The following is a 22,612-nucleotide window of genomic DNA, read 5'->3' as shown; positions in this document are numbered from 1 at the left end:
TGTTGCAACAAACCAATCTTAATATTTACAGTATGCTGATGGACAGTATATGAAATGGCTTCGGGTTTTGCTTTATTTTTCATAAAAATGGCTAATATTTCAAAATGGCCTGGGCAATTTTGCAACCTGATGACATTTGGACATGCTAGGGAAGAAAATGGATGTTACCTTTGCTAATTATGTGTCATACCCACAAGTATAAATGACGGAATTATCACCTGTCAAATGTACGTACTTTCAATTTGAAAATCATAAATTGATCGCACTTACCACAGTTGCTATATTCAACCAAATTACAGTGTTCCGTTTTCAAGTTTTGTCAATTTTACGACAAAGCGTAATTATTTGAGAGAAACTTGCCAAATAAGGCTGCTGAGCACATCAAAAACATCCCAAAACTCTAGAATTAGAAGGGAAGTTGAAAAACACACATTATCAAGATCTAGGAGTGCAAAGCTGATGCCGCTCGTGCCTCCGCTGTATTATTGAATAATGCATCATAATAACCACAGGCTTGTTGTTAGAAGGACTTTGCTGGTTTCTTGACATAATGACTGCCCTACTTTTATCATGTGCAATAGGGGGTATTGAATTGGCATTAATGTTTCAAATTCTTGCTACCAGCCAAAACAAAAGCCTCGAGATAAGATAAACAAACAGCTCTCATGACAGGGGTGCCAAATAATGAGATCCAATAACAGATCTGTATAGAGAAATAAAATCACGTCTATAATAAGACGGGGAATTTGAAGACCACTTTGTATCACGTGTATTTCACATTTAAATAAGAACAGATCATGAAAGAGAAACAACACACCTAGTCCGTACTGGAAAGGTAGTTTGCATTTATGCTCATTTGATTACCCTTCTTCCTACATATTTCTTCTTATAATGCTAGGTAACGATTGACAGACTGTAATATGAGCAAAATTTGAGTTGATAATTCCCTCCACCGATTTATAAAGCATTATGTGTTCACTTGAACATGATATACAATTTGCTAAGAGGGTAAAAGAAATACTTAAGTTTATTTGTGAGCAAAAAAAACAAAAACAATAGATGCTGCAGCGGCACATTTTAGGTTTTTTTATAGGACTGAAAAGTTAATATTTCTTATTCCTTTTTTTGTGGTTTATTTTTTCTTTTACAGGGAAGCTGTCAACTAGAAAGTCTCTTAGTATGAAAAAGTTTGAATTTGTTAAAAGTTCACTGTTGAGTGAAAAAATAAAGGCTAGTATAATATATGTATCCATTAATTTGATGCATAATCATATGGTATTATCATTAATTTATCGGTTAAAAGCAACAAAAAAAGGATCCATTTGGAAGCTGAACTGAATGAGCCGGTTCTCTAAATTACGGAATACCCGCCATTAACATTTTTTTAATAAATTCAAATTGTCTACAGCACATAACAATTTTTGTATGCGTTAAAAAAAAGCTTTTTTTTTTTTATTCCCCGGAACCCCATATACTGTCCGCCCACCGGGAGACTTACAAATTTCTATGGAAAACACTGAGCAATGTATCGTTTTTTTTGAGTGCATGTAATATACAAGTATGATAATTTCTGAATACCCTTAAATGACTAAAGATGATCGATAGCAAGAAGCTAATTAAAAAGGTATCAAGAGGACATTTTTACATCTGTGAAGGTCATACTTGCATAACTCGCAGGGTTGAAAGCTTGAGACAAAAGTCCTGGCTTATGGTCCGAATTTTACTGTAAATGCTTTTCTTTCATTTAAGAATGTGACTGCTTTCCAAACCCTGCTATACAGGTAATTACTAATAAAAAACACCCTTTTTTATTTTATAATTTATTAGGCTTCTTTAGAAATGTGTATGTTAAAATGACACATGGATTAACTGCAAATATTACAAGTAGGAAAGAATGCAAACCGCAAAAAGTTTGAATTGCTGCATACTTTTTCACTGGACAAGCTTTATGATGAAGTGTTCACAACAGCCTTTAGGACAAGAGTACTGCTGGGTCCAAAACCCATAACTTGGTTAAAAGGGCCCTTGAATGGGCCCGGCTCACCAAAAGCCATCTCTGAAACCTTGTTATGTTTGTGCTGATGCACTGCCTGGCCCACACGGTCTACATTATGTCGCGAAATTATGTCACATGACAATCCAGATGATTAGAAAGCTCGCTTTTTGTTAAATATGAGTTTGGACCAGTGTTCCTGATCTGTGCCACTCAGATTGAAACATAATGCAATTTGCAACCTGTTGCAATTGCCGCAGCTTTATGAAAGTGGCTCCTGTACTTCCTCCTGGTATTTGTTTGACAATAAGAGTCCTTCTACTTTATGACCATATTGTAGGGAAATGGATGTTCTTCGATTTGTTATTGACGCATGCTAATCTCATAACAGTATCTAATGGTAGTAAATTATACTACACGCAATTTAGTTTAGTTGGTTAATAGTGCCCTTGCTGCATTTTCCAAAGGATGCTATTAAAGCAATACATTTGGTTTTCCCCCTTTTTCTAGGTAAGGCTGGAGAAATCGATTTGGATGTATAGTGCACATATTTCATGCATTCATAGCAAATACACCAACATGGGGATTACCACATGTGCGGTCCCTTCTCAAGGTTTCTTCATGTTCCTCATGTTGAGGTTTTTCAGTTTTTCCTTGCCCTCATGTAGGTTTTAGATCAGGGGATGGTGTAATAATAGTCTGTAGTTTGCAATAATCTGGTCTGTGCAGCCCTTTGGGACTCCTTGTGATTAAGGGCTTCACAAATAAACATGACTTAAATAGCAGGGAAAGAAAAACATTCATATTATGGCTTCAATGATCTTAATGTAAGCTGCCCAGTATCATCATTGTCGGGTAAAAGCACATGAAAACCATTTTTCTTTTACTATAAATTGATTTTTTGATTACTTTATAGTTTTGTTTTCTTTCCTATAGATAGTGGGGAAAAACAGAATGGATATATGGGAAAAGTTAATCTTAAGATGATTTTACAATGATTGCAAATATTCATCGTACTTCAAAATTAAGTAACATCAACATCATTACTTGTTTAACAACAAAAAACAGATTTTGAATAATAGCTCAATTACAGATGGTATCTTAAAAGAGACAATGTGTACTAAACCAACACTAGAGGTTGTTGTATCATAGGATAGAGCCGAAGCATAAGCATTCAGGTAAGCCGCTTTACATAAGACCAAAGGATACAACTTTGTCAAAATCTTAAGCGTACTTCCAGATCGTCATTCCCTTTAGTTTCTGAAGATGGGCACTAACCTCAGTAGAACGTTGCCACTAGCGAATGATTATTCATCGGCAAACAGGGTGAATATTACACTGACCCCCCTGATTGTTCATATTAATGAGAGTATGAATTAATGGATGTCTGTATCTGTGTGCCCTGCGTTTAGCTGGTTGCCCATCTAAAGTATCCCCTGTCCACTGATCAAAGTGAACTGGAATGGGCTCAAGCACTCCCTGGTCTCTCGTGAGGATTAACGGTTGGAAAATTATTGAATGAATTTACCAAAATAAAAGCAAAAAGTAGCCACAGGAACTTGTTCAGGACATGCAAATGGTGCTGCAATGTACCTGAACATTTGATCAAATTAAAATAGACGTCCAATAATCAGTGTTTGGCGCTTTACTGAAAAGGTAATTACAGTTACGACTTGCTTCATTTAAAAAGGAACTCAGCTACCCCCAAGGATTGTTGGTTGATTGGACCCCTTAACCACTAGGATCCTGTGGTGTGTCTTGGGCAAGTACAGCCTGGTGGTGCCCATCCCTCTCCAGCCCAACATATTCTTCCACCTGATCTCGAACAGGGAACCTTTCACGCGTGAGGCGAATGTGCTAACCACTGCACTATAGAAACATGCTAATGCCAAAAAGTATTGCATTACTCCGATAAGTAAAAAAAAAAAAAAAAAACGTACTGTGTATACTCACATGGAGCGGACTCCCTTCAACTGCTTTGAAATAAGAAAATTGAATATAAAAAACATCAGCAGTTATCCCCTCATATTCCACAGTTAACAGATGTTTTTTTTAAATCATGTAAGAATTTTAAAGTGAAAAACACAAATGCAGGTTTGTTTGCTATATCTTCACGACAGAAGCAAATTAGGGACATGAAATAAGTAAAGCGGTTTGCTTGATTTTATTATATATATATAAATATATATATATATATATTTATTCAAATTCAAAGCGTGTATTGTCATATGCACAGTAAAGAACCACGATTCCCTGCACAACAAAATTCTTACTTTGCTCTCCACACAGTTGCCAGTGTAATAGAAACTTAAAACCTTGATACATTAAAGAATGTTTCGGATATTAAAAAGAAAAAAATATAAAATTAACTCAATATGAGTTAAGGAAATAAGATAAAACACAGTTGAAAGTGACTGTAGTGCAAGAAATGTTTAAAGTGTCTGTAGTGTGCTCAGCGTGTCTGTGGAGATATATATACACAGGGTTGGGTATGGTTACTTTAACTGGATGACTTTCAATTACTTTTGGAGTACTCTAATACCAAATATGCTAATAAAAGACAAAATAAACTAAATACGAATAAAACGATGACTCACAACACGTGGTAAGCTTTCTCTCCTGGCTTTGATCTATTTGATCTCCGGCAAAACTAACATAAAATGCGACAGAAACAAAATTAAAATAGATCCAAACAGCTTGCCAACATCATTTTTGCCGTTCCAAGTATTCCGTTACTCCCCAAGCCTGCACAAAATTTAGTCATTTTATTCATATTTAGTTTCTTTTGTCTTTTATTAGCATATTTGGTATTGGAGTAATCCAAAAGTAATTGAAAGTAATCAAGTTAAAGTAACCCTACCCAACCCTGTATGTGTATGTATATATATATATATATATATATATATATATATATATATATATATATATATAAAACATACAAAACGGGGGTTTTCAGCATTATAGCCGCATTTGTATCACTGAAGGTGCACAACAAAAAATAGTTCAATTAGAAGTTCAAGTATTCTTCTCACCTGTCCTTTAGTTTTTGGCTTCAGTCATAAACAGTTCATTGTATAATCTCCTTGTTTGCTCGGTGTTTCCAACTTCTTCAAAACCCGTCAGATATTCAGCAGTCCCAGTGATCTCTGTGAGACATCTTTGTGGACTAAATAAAAAAGGGGAAAAGTATTAAGAAGTTAATCAGTATTCTGCATGAGATGCTCTCGTTAACGCGTTAAGTAATCAAGTGCAGGCTGAGGCAGTGAGGCTGACAACGCAAATCATTGGATTTAATAGATAACGGGAAGAAACAATAGTACATTACGAAAGAAAGACGATATCTGACCGTTAGTGTGCTTTAAAAACGGACTCCCTTTTTGTGCATTGTCAGTCTAAAAGTGCGGTAACTACAACAGAAGGAACAATAAATTTTAAATTCAAGAACACACGCTGTCAATGTTGTTTACCGCTGCGATGACGTCAAGAATTCTGATTGGCTGCGTTGCCCTTGTGCTACGAGTTTGGTGACGTTTCATTACCCTATTTGTCTGTTTCGTCTTGAGGGTGGGACTTAGGCGTGTATCCCGGAACTAACCCTTGTAAATATCACCGTGACCAGGGGCATAGAATTTGTCTTTTATAACTCAAAATGGGTAAATATATTCCTCATTCTTTGCTTCTATCACTATTAAAGGCCCTTTTTAATATAATACCATGGGTTCATATGTTGTACATATCTGTAGCATATTGAGCGTCCTGTTTGTGCATACAACGCATATGTTAAATTTGCTTTTAAATGCTTTTTATTATAAGATGTCGAGAGATGGATGAGGCCTCTGCGAAACGACATTTCTGCAGCAGAAGCTGTCGAAATGTCACACTTCACTCCCTCTGATTCGTGTTATTATGCCAAGGAATCAATGCATGGAGTCGGGGTCCCCGACATTTAGATTTAAGGCTAAGTTGATATAATTGATTCCCTTTATTTATTTACTACATTTTCTTCACCCCAGTCATTCATACTCTTAGATTACCTGCAGTTGTATCTGTGATGTTATTTTTCCTCCGATTGTCTGAATGCACTGCGCCTACTAAGATTAAGCCCGTTTGCTATTATATTACAAATCATTTTCTTATTACAAAAAAGGATCAGATTTAGCTGACTGTGGAATAGTTGGGGATTAGTGCGTTACTGTTGTTGTTATATTTGCATATCAACTAGAATTTATCATTTCCGAGGATATGCATCATACTAGAATTTATAAAGGTATACTATCACTCCTAACAATGTGAAGTTTACTGATGGTATGTTGCAGCCCCACACAGTACCTTGTTAGTTGTTATACTTGAAAAGCATGCATGGGAAATGAAAACATAAATAAGATAAAACAAAAGTATTTAGATAAATAAAATAAGAACCGTTGTAATTAAAATGTCCGTTTTGTTGCAGATAATCTTGCTAGTTTTAAAAATGATTTTATTTGTACAATATATTTTTCTTATTTTACAACACCTTATTGTCGTTGCTTACAACTCCACACATTTTGAATTATTAGTTTATTTTTTTATTTTTTTGTCATTCTGTGTAACAATGTACACAGAACGAAATGTCGATTGCACCTGACAATGAAGACCTCCCAAAGCGCTTTACAATGTGCTTCACATTTACCCATTCACACACACTCACACACCAATAGCGGTCCTGAAGCCATGCAAGGCGCCAACCTGCTTATTGGGGGCATTGGGGGTTCAGTGTCTTACCCAAGGAGACTTCGAGCCGGAATTCGAACCTGCAATCTCTTGATCCCCAGACGAGCGGTCTACCTCCTTAGCTAATGCCGCCAGATAAGGGTAAAAACGCTTTGCTGTATCTGATCATTACACTTTGGGTTTATTCAAGACAACTTTCTGTTTTCTCCACTCTCTAACATTCATTTTTAGCACAGTGAGTATAAAATAGTGTGATAATGAGATACACTTCAGTGCCTTTTTGTATGTTAACTGGTGGTTTAGTGGTTGTAGATTACATTCTCACCACCACCATCGAGGTTCGATTCCTGTTGCAAACAATGATTTACGGTCTTCGGGCAGCAATAATTTCAATTGATCAATCATTGCACAAATACAGTGGTATACCGTAAAACCTCGTGTAGTGTCGCACACAAATAAATACAGGGTGTATTTCCAATTGTATTTACATGTAAGGTGCACCAGGTTATAAAGCGCTCTTTCAAATTTCTAAAAAAATTTTAGGTTTTTAAGTGTCCCTTATATTCAGGGTTGGGTAGGGTTGCTTTAACTGGATTACTTTCAATTACTTTTGGATTACTCCAATACCAAATATGCTAATAAAAGACAAAAGAAACTAAATATGAATAAAATTATGACTCACAACACGTGGTGTGCTTTCTCTCCTGGCTTTGATCTCTTTGATCTCCGACAAAACTAACATAAAATGCGACAGAAACAAAATGAAAAAAATCCAAACAGCTTGCCAACATCATTTTTGCCGTTCCATGTATTCCGTTACTCCCCAAGCCTGCACAAAATTTAGTAATTTTATTTATATTTAATTTCTTTTGTCTTTTATTAGCGTATTTGGTATTGGAGTAATCCAAAAGTAATTGAAAGTAATCCAGTTAAAGTAACCCTACCTAACCCTGCTTATATTCCTAAAAATGCGGTAGTCACAATAAAGTAATACCTACTGAATAATGTAATAGTTGCCCTTTGTTTTGCTTTCAGGAAAAAAATTAACTGAAATCGGATGTCCAAAGTGTGATGATGGTACAGATGAATCACAAAGCTTTGCTGCATTTTTGTACTCTACTTAGGCAAAAAAAAAAAAAAACAGCTGCCTTTTCAGCATCCCCCTCCCTTTAACCCTGTGCTCTTAACACCCTCCTCCCCTCCCTAGATGCCAAGGTCAAGACGAAAGTGATGTATTTCCCATCTATAGGCTACTCCCTGGGTGCTTTGCACCTCACTATGGCAGATATGCTTCAAGAATGTCCCCTCCTCCTTTATAGTGACCGTCAGACTCAAGGTCAGCTCATTTGGACATCCGAGCTTATCCATGGATATTTTTGCTGCTGTTGTTGTCAGGATTCCAGGCCATTCGGCCTTGATTCCCCTACTGATCTTTTGTTTGTATGGCGTACGACCTAAATGCTTTTAAAAGTGGCTTTCCTACATCTTTGTGCCTCCTCACCCATCAAAACGTAGCATTTGAACTTGGGTATCAATTTATTTGGAGAAAATGATGCAGTGTATTTGTTGAACAAAAATTCCATCCCTGATAACATCCGTTTTTAGAATACTGTCGAGTGAAGATGATGTCACAATTGCCCAGGCTTCTTAAAACAGCTGCCCCCTGGCTGGAGTATGTGTCTTAATATTCTACAATTAGAAATTGAATCAGAATTGACTTTTTTGTCATTGATAACAACATAGTGAGCAGTTATCACGGCCAGATTAGACATGGCACAAATTTGTAATAAAGGCTTACAAGAAGAATACGATTAAAAGAATGTCATGATAAATATCGAAAAGTATCCATCCATCCATTATCTGCACCGCTTATCCTCAGTAGGGTCACTGGGGTGCTGGAGCCCATCCCAGCTATCTCGGGGCAGTGGGCAGGGGACACTCCGAACTGGTTGCCAGCCAATCGCAGGGCAGACATGGACAGACAACTCACTCGCTCATTCACACCTAGGGACAATTTGGACTGGCCAGTTTGGAATGTGGGAGGAAACCGGAGTGCCCGGAGGAAACCCACACAAGCACGGGGAGAACATACAAACTCCGCACAGGAAGTCTGGTAGCTGGATTTGAACCCATGACCTCAGAACTGCGTCGCACACGCGCTAACCACTGCACCGCCGTGCTGCCCATATTGAAAAGTATGTACATGGTATTTCCTGGAGACTGGCCTAAATTGTATATGCAATAGGACAATAGTGCAGTTTAGCAGCACCATATTTCAAACATCAGTCTGTAAATAACATACGAATACTCATTTTTCTATACATCAGCAATATATCTATTTTTTTCACAGTCTTTTGTACAGAGATGTCCCTGGGTGAGAAACTGTCTCCGAGCCTGTTAGTCTTTGTTTTAAGGGAGCTGTAGCGCCTACCAGAGGGCAAGCTACTGGCCAAAGAGGTGGTGGCTGGGGTGAGAGCAGTCCTTCAAGAATTTGTTGACTCTTCTGCAGTAAGTTGGCAATGTCTTCCAGACCGGGCAGAGAGCAGCCAATAAAATTCTGAGCTGTGGCGATAACTCTTTGTATGATTTTTGTGTCTGATGATGTGCTCACAGCAACAACACATGGCAGAATGCTCTCCACCGAGGCTCTGTAGAAGGACACCTGCAGCTTTTGTTCCAGGAGAAACATAAAATGACCTGTTAAGACTTCTCCAGACCCTTAGAAATAGTTTTTCTTAAATCCCTGCTTAAAAAACAAGACCTGATTTTTTTAAAAAATATTTGTCCTGCTTAGCATCCCTGAACTTTTCCACCTGACCTTGCATCTCGGCAAGTGATGTCGTTTTATGTTCGAATTGATTGGTCGCCTGCCTGGCTGAGCTGAAAGAGAATTTTTCAGCAAATAGACCACATGCTCGTGTGGGTTTTGTGCTACTTTATTTCCGTTCTCAGTGCTGCTTTTGCACAGTGTGCCTGCGTATTCTTACACGGTGTGTGACTTTTGACCACACAAAACCCATGGATTTTCTCGACGTCCACAGTATACGCCCTGTAAATTCAAATGCTTAATTTTTATAGGCACCCGGCATTGACTGAAGTGTCTGCTTGTTATATATCTGGCAAGTGCTGCGAGTCTGAAAAGAAACTGTCAATAGCAATCCCGGCTATTGATATGGCAGTGGGCCGGAGATGTAACTCGGCCCCCCGACACTGCGTTATCCCTGGGATCCCACTACATCATAATTACATTAATATTGACAGACCCTTGACAATAGTCACATTACTATTGATAGGTGGCTGTCAATACAGTGTTTCCCCAAATAAAACATATTCATTCATAACTTGTAAACTGCTCGATAAAAAGGCTTTGAGAGGCGTATCGGGCCCGGCTGGGTTTACTCCTCCCGGGAGTGCCGTTGTTGCTTCTGTGATGGGATTTTCAGCACCTGGTTGTGGTGTACAAAGTGTGTGTGTGTTCAGTTTAAATTGATAAACTAAGTGATTTATTGGTGCCAGGCATGGATAAACGTAGATAAAAAACACTTGGATCAAAAATAACCTAAATTTGGTCCCAAAAAAAAGATCCAGTCCACTACTTGGATCAATTTAAACCAACTTCGTTGGTTGCTAAAACAGCTAGTTTTTCAGAGTTGTTTTAAAGAAAATGCGGCTTAGTACAACACACTTAGATTGTATAACCCAACCTAATGCTTTATTACGTTTTTTGATTGGGGATTTGTAGGTGTTTAGAACTATGCATGCCCATTGGTAAAAGTTCACTGTAGATTGAAAGATAAATCCGTAGGGATGGTGTAATTTAACTACTCTCCCCCGACCCCTCATGGGAATGTGGAGCGCAGCGGCGACATCAACCAATTAACCACAAAAGTGCGTGAAAGATCAAAAAAATCAACCAGTATTCATATGACAATTCTAGCACTACAACCCCGCCCCACACAAAGTGAACACACGAGCCGGCGCAGCGGGATCAAAATATGTTAAATAACCACTAAACCAATTAACCCAAACAGCGAGTGAGAGGACGAAATAGGCTAACAAGCGAGAAGACCAGCGTGTTTGCTCTATCGTATAGCACTGATCTTGTTAGCAAAACACTCCATCAATCAAAAAACAAACTTTAAATCTTTGGGAAAAAAAATTGCGTCCCACAATTAAACAATCGCACTCTGTCACATTGCGATATTGATTAGATTTCAGTCAATCCTGCAGCGCTAGCTAACAGTCATCCGTTTCATGGGTAATGGATCTGAGATTTCTAGCTCAGCAGGGGTAGCTTGTGAGGGTTGCTATGCAGCTTAGACGTTGCAGGCAGCAGCTTCCCCTAGACACTGCCCCAGTCGTTTCTCGAACCTGATAATAATCCACGGAGCACACTCTGGTGATGACTTTCTTTGCATTCTTCTAACTAATTATTAAATTTCTTTTCAATGTAATGAGCCGCTAAGCGTTAGCAGTCGCTATGCTTCCTGGTTTGTTTTTGGAGATCGCACCCGCACGCTGTTTGACTGACCGCATACACCATGCTATCCCGGTCAAGCACCCAACACAGAGTAATCTGTCCCCACTGTCTGCTGTCTATGAGGAATACAATGACAATAAAGACAATTCAATTGAAATGAAAAATTTCGAAGGAGTGAACCAGCAAGAAGTGAGAAGTAGTGTGAGGTCTAAGCAAAATATCACTTTTTTTTCTTTCTGTGCTGCCTGTATCAAACGACCCACAGCCTGGTACTGGTTGACGACCACTGAGTTTAGGGGCGTCAAACTAAAACATTCAAACGGTCCACTTGACACAACTTTTGATTATTTTTCAGTGTATACATGACATTTAAACAGTAAACTGTCAACACATAAGCACCTCAAATAGTTTGCAGCTTTTTACCCCATCAAGGAGCAACTTTAAGATTAAACTAAACAAACCAAGCCTGTTTATTGGTTAGTACACACTTGAAGGCAAAATCCAAACTCCTCTAGCGTCACAGACGCAGTTTTAGTCACTAAACATGGCAGCCTTTCAAATTCGACTCAATAAATTTGTCACACCTGCTTATTTCCAGCGCTATTTTCCCCCCCTTTGATTTGCTAATTCTGACTTTGTCGAACTGCGAATCCTCCATCCATTGAAACGTCGTGAATACACCGACAGGAGCCAACCATTGCCACGCATTACGTGAAATATTTTCCTCCTACCTCCAAGCCATCTTAAGTGACCATTTCTTCTGTCAAAACTGCCATATTTACCCCGCCGATATCTCAAAAGCCTCATGACAAATCCTGTTGGGCGAGACACAAAAGCCACTGTCAAAAAGGGCCTCTCTTTTGCTCACTCCGTCACTCTGTCTCTCCTTGTGTTTGTTAGTCGCTTGCTTCCTTAAGCATTTCAGTTGAGGAAAGGCCAGATATAAAAACCTGGAGCAGTTTTGCGCGATAAAATTGCCTGGACGTCACAATGCAGAGTTGACTCCAGAGAGTGGGAGATTGTTCCACATTTGGCAGATGTTTATGGTGTAGCAGAAACTGTGCCGTTAGCCTAATCCCTGGTGATGTGATTTGTATACACACTCCTATCTCCTGAGGGTGCAGGCACCGGGAGCCCCCTGGCTTGGCCTTGTGCGTTTCTCGGATTGTGTGCGTGTGTTTATTCACTGGAGGGAGACCGAGGACCCCTCCCTAGCTGTTCTTTAGCATTGCACAGCTCAAAGGTTGCATTAAGGACGGGTTTTAAACGTGAAAAGTGATTTCCCGTCCGTATGTGTGAGGAGATAATATGCTTTCAAACAACATGGCCTTCACCTCATGAGCTCCAATCCCCCCTAACGACAGTTTATATACAAGTTTGACTTTCTAGGTTTGTAAATACCGGCACGACAATAATCAAAGGTGGGAAATTTAAGTATTTTTGTCAATGTTTTCAACTCCAATACCAGGAGATGATCTGTTATGTCAGTGGGTTGTTTGGTGTCAGGCTGCACAGAAAGAAAAATAAGTTGCCTCATTTTTCTTTGCTTGTACTGTGTTTACTCGTGTACACACATTTTTTTCTCCCCAAAAATAGACTCCCAAATTTGTGTTATACATGATATTACAGCACTTAAGCAATGATTGATTTGTCGAGATACCAATGACCATGTTTGCTCAACATTGGATGCAACTGGACTCAAACCCAGTACACGCCAGTGAGAATTGCGAATGGTAACAACTAGACCACTCAGATTGTCGATACTGGTTTATACTGTTCATACTTTATCTGTTATTCAATATTCATTATTCACTGTCTTACTCCTGTAACAAAAGAAATTTCCCCATGTCTTATCTTAAATGATACAGGAAACCGCAATAGATTTTATTTAATCATCACTCTATTTTTACTCACAGCGCCACGTTATACAATGTTGTAATGGAGATTTATGGGAAAGAGTTCAACCAAAACAACGTTGAACAATGTGGTACTGTGAGTAAAAATAGTGTGATAAGATCAAATATGATGCCTTTTCCTATTTTATCTAGATCTGTAGTGCCCTCATGAAAACACACTGTATCTATTTTCAACAACACTTGAGGTCATTTTGTTCCCTTTTACTCTGTCTGTATTGTTAGAAGAACTCCAGACAAGTTAAAACACATTAAAAATGCATATTTTACTATGATAAATATACTGTGTATCTATATTAAATAAGTCAAAATATCAAACATTCTACCACTTGTACTAAAGGTTTAATAATCCGTATTCTCATTTTAGCAATCAAGTTATTGAATGTTGATTTTTAAAATGGAGATTTAATGGGAATAATTTGATTAATTGCTCATCTTTATACCAAATTAACCAAAAGATCATGTGTTTCTACAGGTTTGGAAAAGGATGGACCTCTACCAGAATCAACTCCTGACCCACTGTTGCCTGTCCTGCGCATCAGCCAGCTGGATGCTCTTGAACTGGACTCTGCCCTCGACCAGATGCTCTGGACCCAGTTCTCACACTGCTTCCAGACTCTCCGCCCGGGCCTTCTCACTCCAGTAGAACCTGAACTGAGGGCTTTGCTTCAGCTTCTCCTGTGGAGGTTCACACTGCATCCGGATAGTGCCACAGTGGGCCAGTCTATAGTGAGCTTGCGCTACCACAATACCTCCTCCTCGTCGAACCTCTACCACCCTCTGTCCCACAGGCAGAAGTTGTTCCTATTCCTACTGACAGCGGGTCCACGCTGGCTTCAAGAGCGATCCCACAACCTTAGAATGTGTCTAGGTTTGACATCAGCAAGTTTGGTTTCTACAATCTTTTTTGGCGTCGCCCGCCTCGCAAGCATAGTCAATTTTTTAGTGTTCCTCAGGAAAGGTCGGCACCCGGTCCTGGCCGAAAGGGTTGTCGGCGCCCAAGCTGTTTTTAGCAAGCCTAACGTGACCCGGGATGTGACTTACCAATACATGAACCGCGAACTGCTTTGGCACGGCTTTGCCGAGTTCCTCATTTTCTTGCTGCCGCTCATCAATGCTAGCAGACTGAAAGCCAGCTTTTTTTCCATTTTGCTTGGGGTTGACGGAAAAGGGTCGGCCGACCCATTAGACAGAAGGAGGGCGTGGCAAGAGTGCGCACTGTGTGGCGAGTGGCCCACCATGCCTCATACTATTGGTTGTCTGCATGTTTTCTGCTACTATTGCATCAAAAGTCAGAGCATTGCAAAAGATTCGGTCACTTGTCCCAAATGTGGGACTGAGAGCAGGGAAGTGGAACCTGCCAAAGTAGAGAGCTTATAGAAAAGAATAAAGCTGATTATTCTTTTGATACTCAATTAATGAACGAGATAAAACTAATTATATTGGAATATAAGGCTGTTAATGGCACAGATACTTGCCCATGCTCAATTATGCATTTTGCAGCCAGCATTTCACAAGAAAAAAATAAATATGCCCAGGTACTCAAAGAATGTATTCTGTTTTTTCATGACACAACTATTGAAAAAATATTAATAGATGTCTATTATAATTTAAAAATATGTTTACGTTAATTGATACTGGATTCAATTTGGAGTAATGGACTTCTTATAATTGACTCAAACTATGACTCGAAACAGTCGATTTAGGAAATTAATATCGATATCCAGCCTTAATCTGCATTTACAAGAGACTAGAGAAATTCGAATAATATGAACTTTAAAAAAATAAGTACGCTAAATGGATTCATTGTAAGTGGCTAAGTATTTGGACATTTTTCTGCCCACAAAATAAACTATTATAACTTTATCCACTAAGGAAGAATGCAAGATGAGCAATATGATGCTCAAGACCACTTCAACATGGTCTCAGGGGTAAGGGATTGAACAATCGATTATTGACCATGGTTAAATTTAGTAGACACTCCAAATAATGAGTTAAGACATCAATGAATTTTGAAATTGCAAGAAAAAGGGGAGCTCCCACATCTTGGATAAGAAATGTCAACTTGTTCTAAAAGACATCCCTTTTATTGAATCTCTTGCGTTCCAAAAGCAGATCTACCATAAAGGGCATGGGATGACAAAGAACAGCAACATGATTGGCAGGTAGATGAAATAAACAGCAAAGGTGCTTTGCTACAAGCTGTGGGACTAACTACAGATGTGAATGTTAAGGTTCTAACTAGTGGAGTGTCGTGGTGTTCCTACGGACTCTGCATCCTCAACAGGTCACAGGTGTTTCACCCCTTAAATTGTACACCTCTCTTGAGTGGTACAGCTAGGGCTAAATTAGCTTTCACCAGCAGAAGGGGTTCAGCTACGACCTCTTGACAGCCACTTGGAACTGCTTTCGGCTACTGTAAGCTTTCTGGACTTGTTTGGAATCAAGTCTGATCTTCTGCAGGAAACTGTGCATAGATGTGGTGGGGAAACCCTCAGCGCTGACCTCAATTGGGTGCAGGGTGGCTTGCCACCAAGCGATGGTCACTTCATCCACATTGTCCTGGTACTAAGGTATTTTTTCCTGATGAGATATGGCTAGCCTGTCTTGCTCCTTGCCCCAGGTCTTTAAATTGCTTGCTGTGGGTAGGAGATCAGCCCCAGCGCGCAACAGGAAGCTTAGTTGGCTTTGGTCGGTGTCCCAGAGCTCCTTCCAAGACAATGGTCTCTCAAGCGCAAATCCCCCCCACTGCATCCAATGTGCCTGGGAGCCCAACGCTACTGCTTTAATTCAAAAATCCTCTTTGAACAACTAACAACAGTGCACTATAGTAGTCAACAGAATGAACTGGCAATCACATTGGCATGTGTAAAACAGAATACATATACCGTATTTTTCGCACTATAAGGTGCACCGGGTTATAGGGCGCACCCCCAAAAAATAGTTTTTGGTCCTATATTTTCCATACATAAGGCGCACCGGATTATAAGGCGCTACATTGGGAACGTCGACAAAACAGTCAGATAGTTCAGTCAAACTTATTACCCCCTTAACATTCCGAAAGCTTGCAAAGAAGCAAATATGTGTCTCAGACATGTACGGAAACAGTGTCTGTACGATGTCAGCAATCACTCAAATGCATCGTTCCAAATATCATTCGGAAGGTTAAAGTCTTGGGATTCAAGAAATGCCAAACATTTCTTAGTTTCCATTTTATCTTTTGCTGGCAACTGTGTGGACAGCAAAGTAAGAATTTTATTGTGCAGGGAAACGGGGTTCTTTACTGTGCATATGACAATAAAAACTTTGAATTGAATTTCTCCTCCTCCTTAGTTTAAAAATAGACTCATCACAGAAACATCAAGATCGTTCTAAAACAAGATACCGGGAAAATATAAAGCCGCATAGCTCACCTAAGTTGTCTTGCAGCCTTCACGTTCAATAATGATACGTAACAATGGTCTTCTTACAACCGTGAGTGTAGTAAATCCAGGAGAGTAAAATATTTACAAATACAGAATAGTAAAAAATGTTTTCTCTATGCCGTAGTGCAACCCAACGTGTGATTCACATTCATCTTTTTCGGCCAATTGCAGGCTTTGTTTTGCCCCTTTAGCCTATGCGAGCCTGTAAATGATAAAAAGGATCCGCCCCCTTTACCTCCGAATAATTTTAGCGACTGATTCAAATGATGATTGACACATTGGTTAGGAAATGAAACGCCGGTATATAAATCCCAGCATACACCGCGCACTACTTCGCCTTCGGGGGGAAAATCTAGTCGGCGGCTACTTGCCTTAGTTGCAAGACTTTGCGACTTAATATTGATCCATATATAAGGCGCACTGTATTATAAGGCGCATGGTCAGCTTTTGAATAAAATAGAGGCTTTTAGGTGCGCCTTATAGTGCGGAAAATACGGTATTGTTAATATTTTTTTAACATTTACATTTTGTATTTTTATTAGATTTTTATATCCAATTAACTTGGGAATATATATTTTTTTTTTTGTTCCACAGCAGTTCGACTTGAGGCTTAATGATCTCTTGGCTTCTTATTCATGTTCAATGCACATCTGTATTGACAGTACTCCCTTCCGTGATTCGGACTTTGGACAGAACTATTTGTCTTTGGTGTACTGAACAGACCCCACAGAGCACATATTTAATTAAAGGTTGTGTTGATTTATGCTCAAAATCCTCTCAGAGTGTGTTTAACGTGTGTGTTTGTTGAAATGGGAATATTTGTTCTGATGAAAAATGCAGAAAGTCGGCTGAATAAATAATGGGAGGAACCTCCGACGCCTCTCATCACGGCCGAATTAGCATTTGTTGTGTAAAATTGTATTTCGACATCATTAAAATTGATTCAGGAGCCTTCTCTTGGGTGTTTATACGGTTAAGTGGAGGAGGGAAAGTTATAACAATCACGGCACTCCTCTCCAGACGGGCCTGGTGGTTCTAACTCCAGTTATCCCTTTTCACAGCGCCCCGACATCTTGGAGATCAAGGGGGCGGCCGGGGGCTTGGATTGACTCGCACACTTGACAGCTACCCTCTCTTCTCCCATGGTCCTCCCCGTCTTTTTTTTTTTGCCTGCTTTTCCATCTCTTTTCCGACTAGTAATCTCTAGGGCCCTTGCCCCCATAAGACTGTCGTAAACTGTACCAAAACCCAGGCAGTCGTCTTCTTCCTCGCAGGCGAATTACTCTCTAATCCCTGTAATGAGTCCAAAGATGCTTATTTATGCGGGAGTTAACCTCCACCAGTGAGCCCAGCCCCGGGCCAAAACGCACCCTAGCTGAGTGAAGCCTTTCCTGGCTGACAAGAGGGAGAAGAACAGGGGGGGAGATTCTACCTCCGCCCTCCCTTTCTTCCTTTCCTCCCATTTTACACTTCGATCACTTGGGTTTAATCGGGGATTGTGGAAACTTTCAATCTGAACTGCAATGATGTAAAATGTAACAAAGTCCTGTATTTTCCGGACTATTAGAAGACTCTAAAAACTCAAAATTGGCCCGAAATGTATAAGTTGGCTTTATAACCCGGTGCACCGTATGTATTGTAAATTATGCTTGGTTAGATTGGATATGCATTTTGTATTTATTTGTGTGCGGTACTACACAAGGTTTTGTTGTCGACTACTAAATGAAATGAAATGATCTGCATTTATATAGCGCTTTTCAAGTCAATGACTTCCCAAAGTGCTTTACAGTGTGCTTCACATTTCCCAATAGCGGCCTTGTATTGCAGTCATGTAAGACGCTAACCTGCTTATTGGGGGTATATTAGGGGTTCAGTGTCTTACCCAAGGACACTTCGTTATGTAACACGGACAAGCCGGGATTCGAACTGGGATCCTTTGATCCCAAGACGAGCGCTCTACCTCCTGCTACTGCTGCCCCATCAAACATATATGTGAATCCATCAGAACACCATTGATAGAAATTACATATGAAAAGGCATCCAATTTTATTCAATTATCAACTATTTTGTAATGCCAGAAAAGAGAATAGAGAAAAAACAAGTTTTTTTCCTGAAAGATACAAATAAAAGCAAAGTCCGATTCATCATGAGATACATAAAATAATTGTTTCAATCGTCATGCTTTTTTTACGTTCATTTAGATTTTTCCGAACTATCAGTGTAAACATGTAATAAGGACTTAAAAGAGGAGGGAAGATAAAAAAAAAAAACTATCAGGATAAAAGGCAGAAAAAAATATGTAGAGCTTAAAACTGGCCTAAGTCATAATAGCGTTTGGGAATGATGATTATAAGCATCGTGATAATCGTGCAATGAAAAGAAGTGCAATAACATTTAGCAACAGCAAACAAAGAAAAATTAGTCCCAATAAATATTTCACAGTTTTGTGCGCCTTTTGAAGGTGGTGATTGCCCCACAGCTGTTACAGTCTGTCTTTTAAACACTAGGAAAGATATTCTTACTACTGATGTGTTTATAAATAGTAGACACTTAAAATAAGGAGAGAAGACATCGAAAGATTTTGAACTTGCAAGGAAAATACAGGAGCACCCAAACCTTGGATAAGAAGTTCCAACCTGTTCTAACAGCCCTGCAGAGCAGTTTCTTTTTTATTAAATCCCCGTGGTTACAAAAGCAGATTTTCCCTAAAGGGTGTGGAAACAAAGAACAGCAACATGATTGGCTGAAAGTTACAATGACATAAACAGTGCCAAATAAGAAATAACACAGGTCAAAAGAATGAACTGGCACCCAATGCAATCTCATTTGCAGGAGTCTAATATTAAAAACAGAATCATTTTTGTCGCGGTTGCCATGGCGCTCAATTGGCCCCGCCCGTGTGGTGCCAGCTGTGGCTCGTTGTCGGATTATCTTCCCTTCTATTTAAGCTCAGTGCTCTCACTCTTCCTTTGTGAGACCGTCAACGAACCTCTGCCCTGCAAGACGTGGGTTTTGACTCGGTCCGGTTTCCTGTTGGTATTTCCTGTCCGGTATTGTTCCCATTTATTTTGTCCTGTTTAATATCGGTTTCCAGTTTTGTTCCCGTCTAGTTTGTCCTGTTTAATTTCGATATCCTGTTTTTGTTGCCGTTTATTTTGTCCCGTTTAATATCGGTTTACAGTTTCGTTCCCGTCTAGTTTGTTGTGTTTAATTTCGATATCCTGTTTTGATATCAATCCTGTCTGTCCCGTCCTGTCTGGTATGGACCCATCTGTCCGATATCTACTCGGGCAATTGGTATCGATATCATCGGCCTCTGGCTTTCTGTTATTCCATGCCAGACTGCTTCTTAACGTGCATGACTCCCCATTTCCCGTAAAATAAAAGCTTGTGTGAGAAACGTCACGCATCTGGGTCCTCACCCTGTTCTGGTTCATGATAAATTTTATCAACCTCCGTCCCCTAACTCAACTGAGTTGAAGCAGTAGAGGTTTCTCCACGATTTAAGGGTGTTGCCCATTAAGTCACCCAATACCAATAACGGCGAAAGACGTCATCAAGACATAGATAGACTGGTAGCCAGTGGTGCTTAGGGCCATGTTTTCCCTGCCCTGACCTACCTTTCATGTAAAACTGTCATCCAACAGACACTTTGAAATCCCCCCAGCTCGCCGTCAGGGGCATTTTGACTAATGAAGCCTGTAGTAATGTGCATAAAACCCCAGCCAGGAGCAGCTGGTTGTCAATATTTTATGCGTTACATCCCGTTCATGTACCCCCAGTCCCAGAAAGAGAGGAAGAATGCATATACGATCACCATTAATGCCACCGGGACATGTGGTTGTCTTAACACTCTGTCAAACTTGCACCATAAACCTTTTTTTTTCTGATATTATCCTTCAACTCTTAATAGAGGTCCCGCCAAGTTCCCCAGGAAGATAAAGCCAAAGGAAGACATTAAAGTCGATTAATTGAGTGAGTGCGCGAATTGAATTAGCCACGTGTCGGACTTAGGTAGGCAGCGAAGGCCGCGTTAAGCCTATCGGTCTTTGGATCTCTTCCAATTGGCAGAAGCAATGAAAGAAGAAGACCACCCCCCACCGATATCCCCGTTCCCAGCGGCTATGCAAAGCAATCTGCAAGTTCACACGTAGCCATTTAGGGAGCAAATTGGCCATGTGCCCCCACTGACGAAGGTTTTAAGAGAAAGGGAATTATCGGGCATTCAGGCCCTAACTAAATCTCCTTCTTTGATGAGCCTCTTTATCCGCCTGTAGCTCATCTCCATTTCTTTCATGTGAGTCACTGATTTTCTTGATTAGATCTTTTTAAAGACAGAAAGGAATCTCTCTTTCCTTGATCGTTGGACACGTGTATACTGTGTTTTTGGCGTGGGTTTTGAAATTATACCAATACTTCTTTTCAAATAATACTTTTATGTAGTTAATTGATAATAACTTTGTAATTATGCAGTCATTACAAAAAAGACTCCCTCGTTCAAGCCATTTCTTGTACTTTGGAGAGTTTTGGACAGCTGTATGTTTTCACCCCCCGATTCTTTTTTAGACCAAAGGTGCTGTAATTTTGTGCGGCCTAATTCGAATTTAAAAATTATATTTAATGATTTAAATAGACTATAAGACACACCTAAGTCACGGTTGCCCATTGCCCTCACTTGGGCCCGCCCGTTTGGCGCCAGCTGCTGCTCGTTGCCTGATTGGTTCCCCTCCTATTTAAACTAAGTGCTCTCATTCACTCCTGGTCAGCCCGTCAACAAACCTTTGCACTTGCAGATGTGTATTTTGACTCTGTCCGGTATCCTGCTTGTGTAATCAGTATCCGGTATCAATCCCGTCTGTCTCGTCCTGTCCATTATCTTGGTCCAGTCTCCATTATCCATTATTGATCACGCCTGTCTCGTCCTGTCCGGTATCTTGCTCCAGTCTCCAGTATCCGGTATTGATCCCGCCTGTCTCGTCATGTCCGGTTTCTTGCTCCAGTATCCAGTATCGATCCCGTCCGTCTTGTTTGTCCGTTATCTTGCTCCAGTATCCGGTATCAATCCCTTCTGTCTCATCTTGTCCGGTGACTTTCTCCAGTATCCGGTCTTGATCCAATCAGTCCCGACCTGTCCAGTATCTTACCCGTGCATTCAGTATCCGGTATCGATTCACTCCGTCCTGCCCTGTCTGGTATCTTGCTCATGTATCCACTGTGCGGTATCGATCCTGTTCGTCCCGTCCTGTCCAGTATCGATCCCGTGTGTCCCGTCCTGTCCAGTATGTTGCTAGTGTAGACGGTTTCGATCCCGTCTGTTCCGTCCTGTCTGGTATCTTGTTCGCTTATCAGGTATCAATCCCATCTGTTCCGTCCTGTCCAGTATCTGCCCGTGTATCTGGTGTCGATCTGGTGTCCTGTACCGGCTACCGACCCATTTTTTTTCCGTCCCTTAGACCGCCCTCGCTCGCCATGGAAGATCCACTTCGTGTTCTGATCACAAGCAGAGTACGAGAGCGAACACTGGATCATGGGCACAGCCCTTCCTCGTTCCTTCAATAAAACCTCTGGTAAACGTTACTCAAGGGGGTCCCGTTTCCGTTCTGGTCCTGACAGAATCATTGGTCCACTAAAATATGGTTCAGTTTTCCTTGATAGCAGGCACTTGTATTCAGTATTTTTGCTGTAGATCTTAAGCTTGTATGTATACTTATATCATATGTGTGGCACTTTCAAAATAAACACAATGCAATTACTTTTTACTTAAGCAGTTCATAAGGTTATTTTGTTTTTTATATAGGACAAAGGAGTTTGCATAGGATTTGACTTTGTTATTTTGATTATTATGACGCATTGTTGTTTGTTGTTTTTATTGGCTCCGTGTTACATTTGAACTCAGGCCTGTGGCCAGTCGTACTGTCAGGACCAGAACGGAAACAGGACCCACTTGTGTGACGTTTACCACAATTTTGCCACGATCCGGTCTTCGCTGGGCGCGGGACGCAAAATCGCTCTTGTACTTGGATTGTGATTTGAACACGGAAGTGGCTCTTACGTAGCGTATCAGGGACGGAAAAACCGGTGGGTAGCCAGG

The 22,612-nt window shown here is 40.2% G+C and overlaps 2 protein-coding genes across 4 annotated transcripts in view; one reads left to right on the top strand and one right to left on the bottom strand.

The window, feature by feature from the left end:
* Window positions 1-21,475, bottom strand: part of LOC148348622 (uncharacterized) — a 193,820-nt gene extending 172,345 nt beyond the window's left edge. For 2 of the 3 annotated variants that reach the window (XM_088322748.1, XM_088322750.1), the window contains exon 1: window positions 5,026-5,226. The gene's annotated coding sequence lies outside the window, so the exon portion shown is untranslated. Of the gene's footprint in view, window positions 1-5,025; window positions 5,227-21,300 lie in introns of those variants that run through there. The other variant, XM_088322749.1, reaches the window with a different exon arrangement.
* Window positions 5,565-18,068, top strand: pex2 (peroxisomal biogenesis factor 2). The gene is made up of 2 exons (XM_088322719.1): window positions 5,565-5,646; window positions 13,572-18,068. The coding sequence occupies exons 1-2, from the start codon at window positions 5,643-5,645 to the stop codon at window positions 14,474-14,476; spliced, it is 909 nt and encodes a 302-aa protein (XP_088178845.1). The 5' UTR covers window positions 5,565-5,642; the 3' UTR covers window positions 14,477-18,068.
* Window positions 21,476-22,612: the final 1,137 nt, after the last annotated feature.

This window comes from Urocampus carinirostris, chromosome 18 (assembly GCF_059441175.1).
Source record: "Urocampus carinirostris isolate Australia breed hairy pipefish chromosome 18, RoL_Ucar_1.0, whole genome shotgun sequence".
NCBI classification, from domain to species: Eukaryota; Metazoa; Chordata; class Actinopteri; order Syngnathiformes; family Syngnathidae; genus Urocampus; species Urocampus carinirostris.
This window is presented reverse-complemented; position numbering and strand designations above follow the sequence as displayed.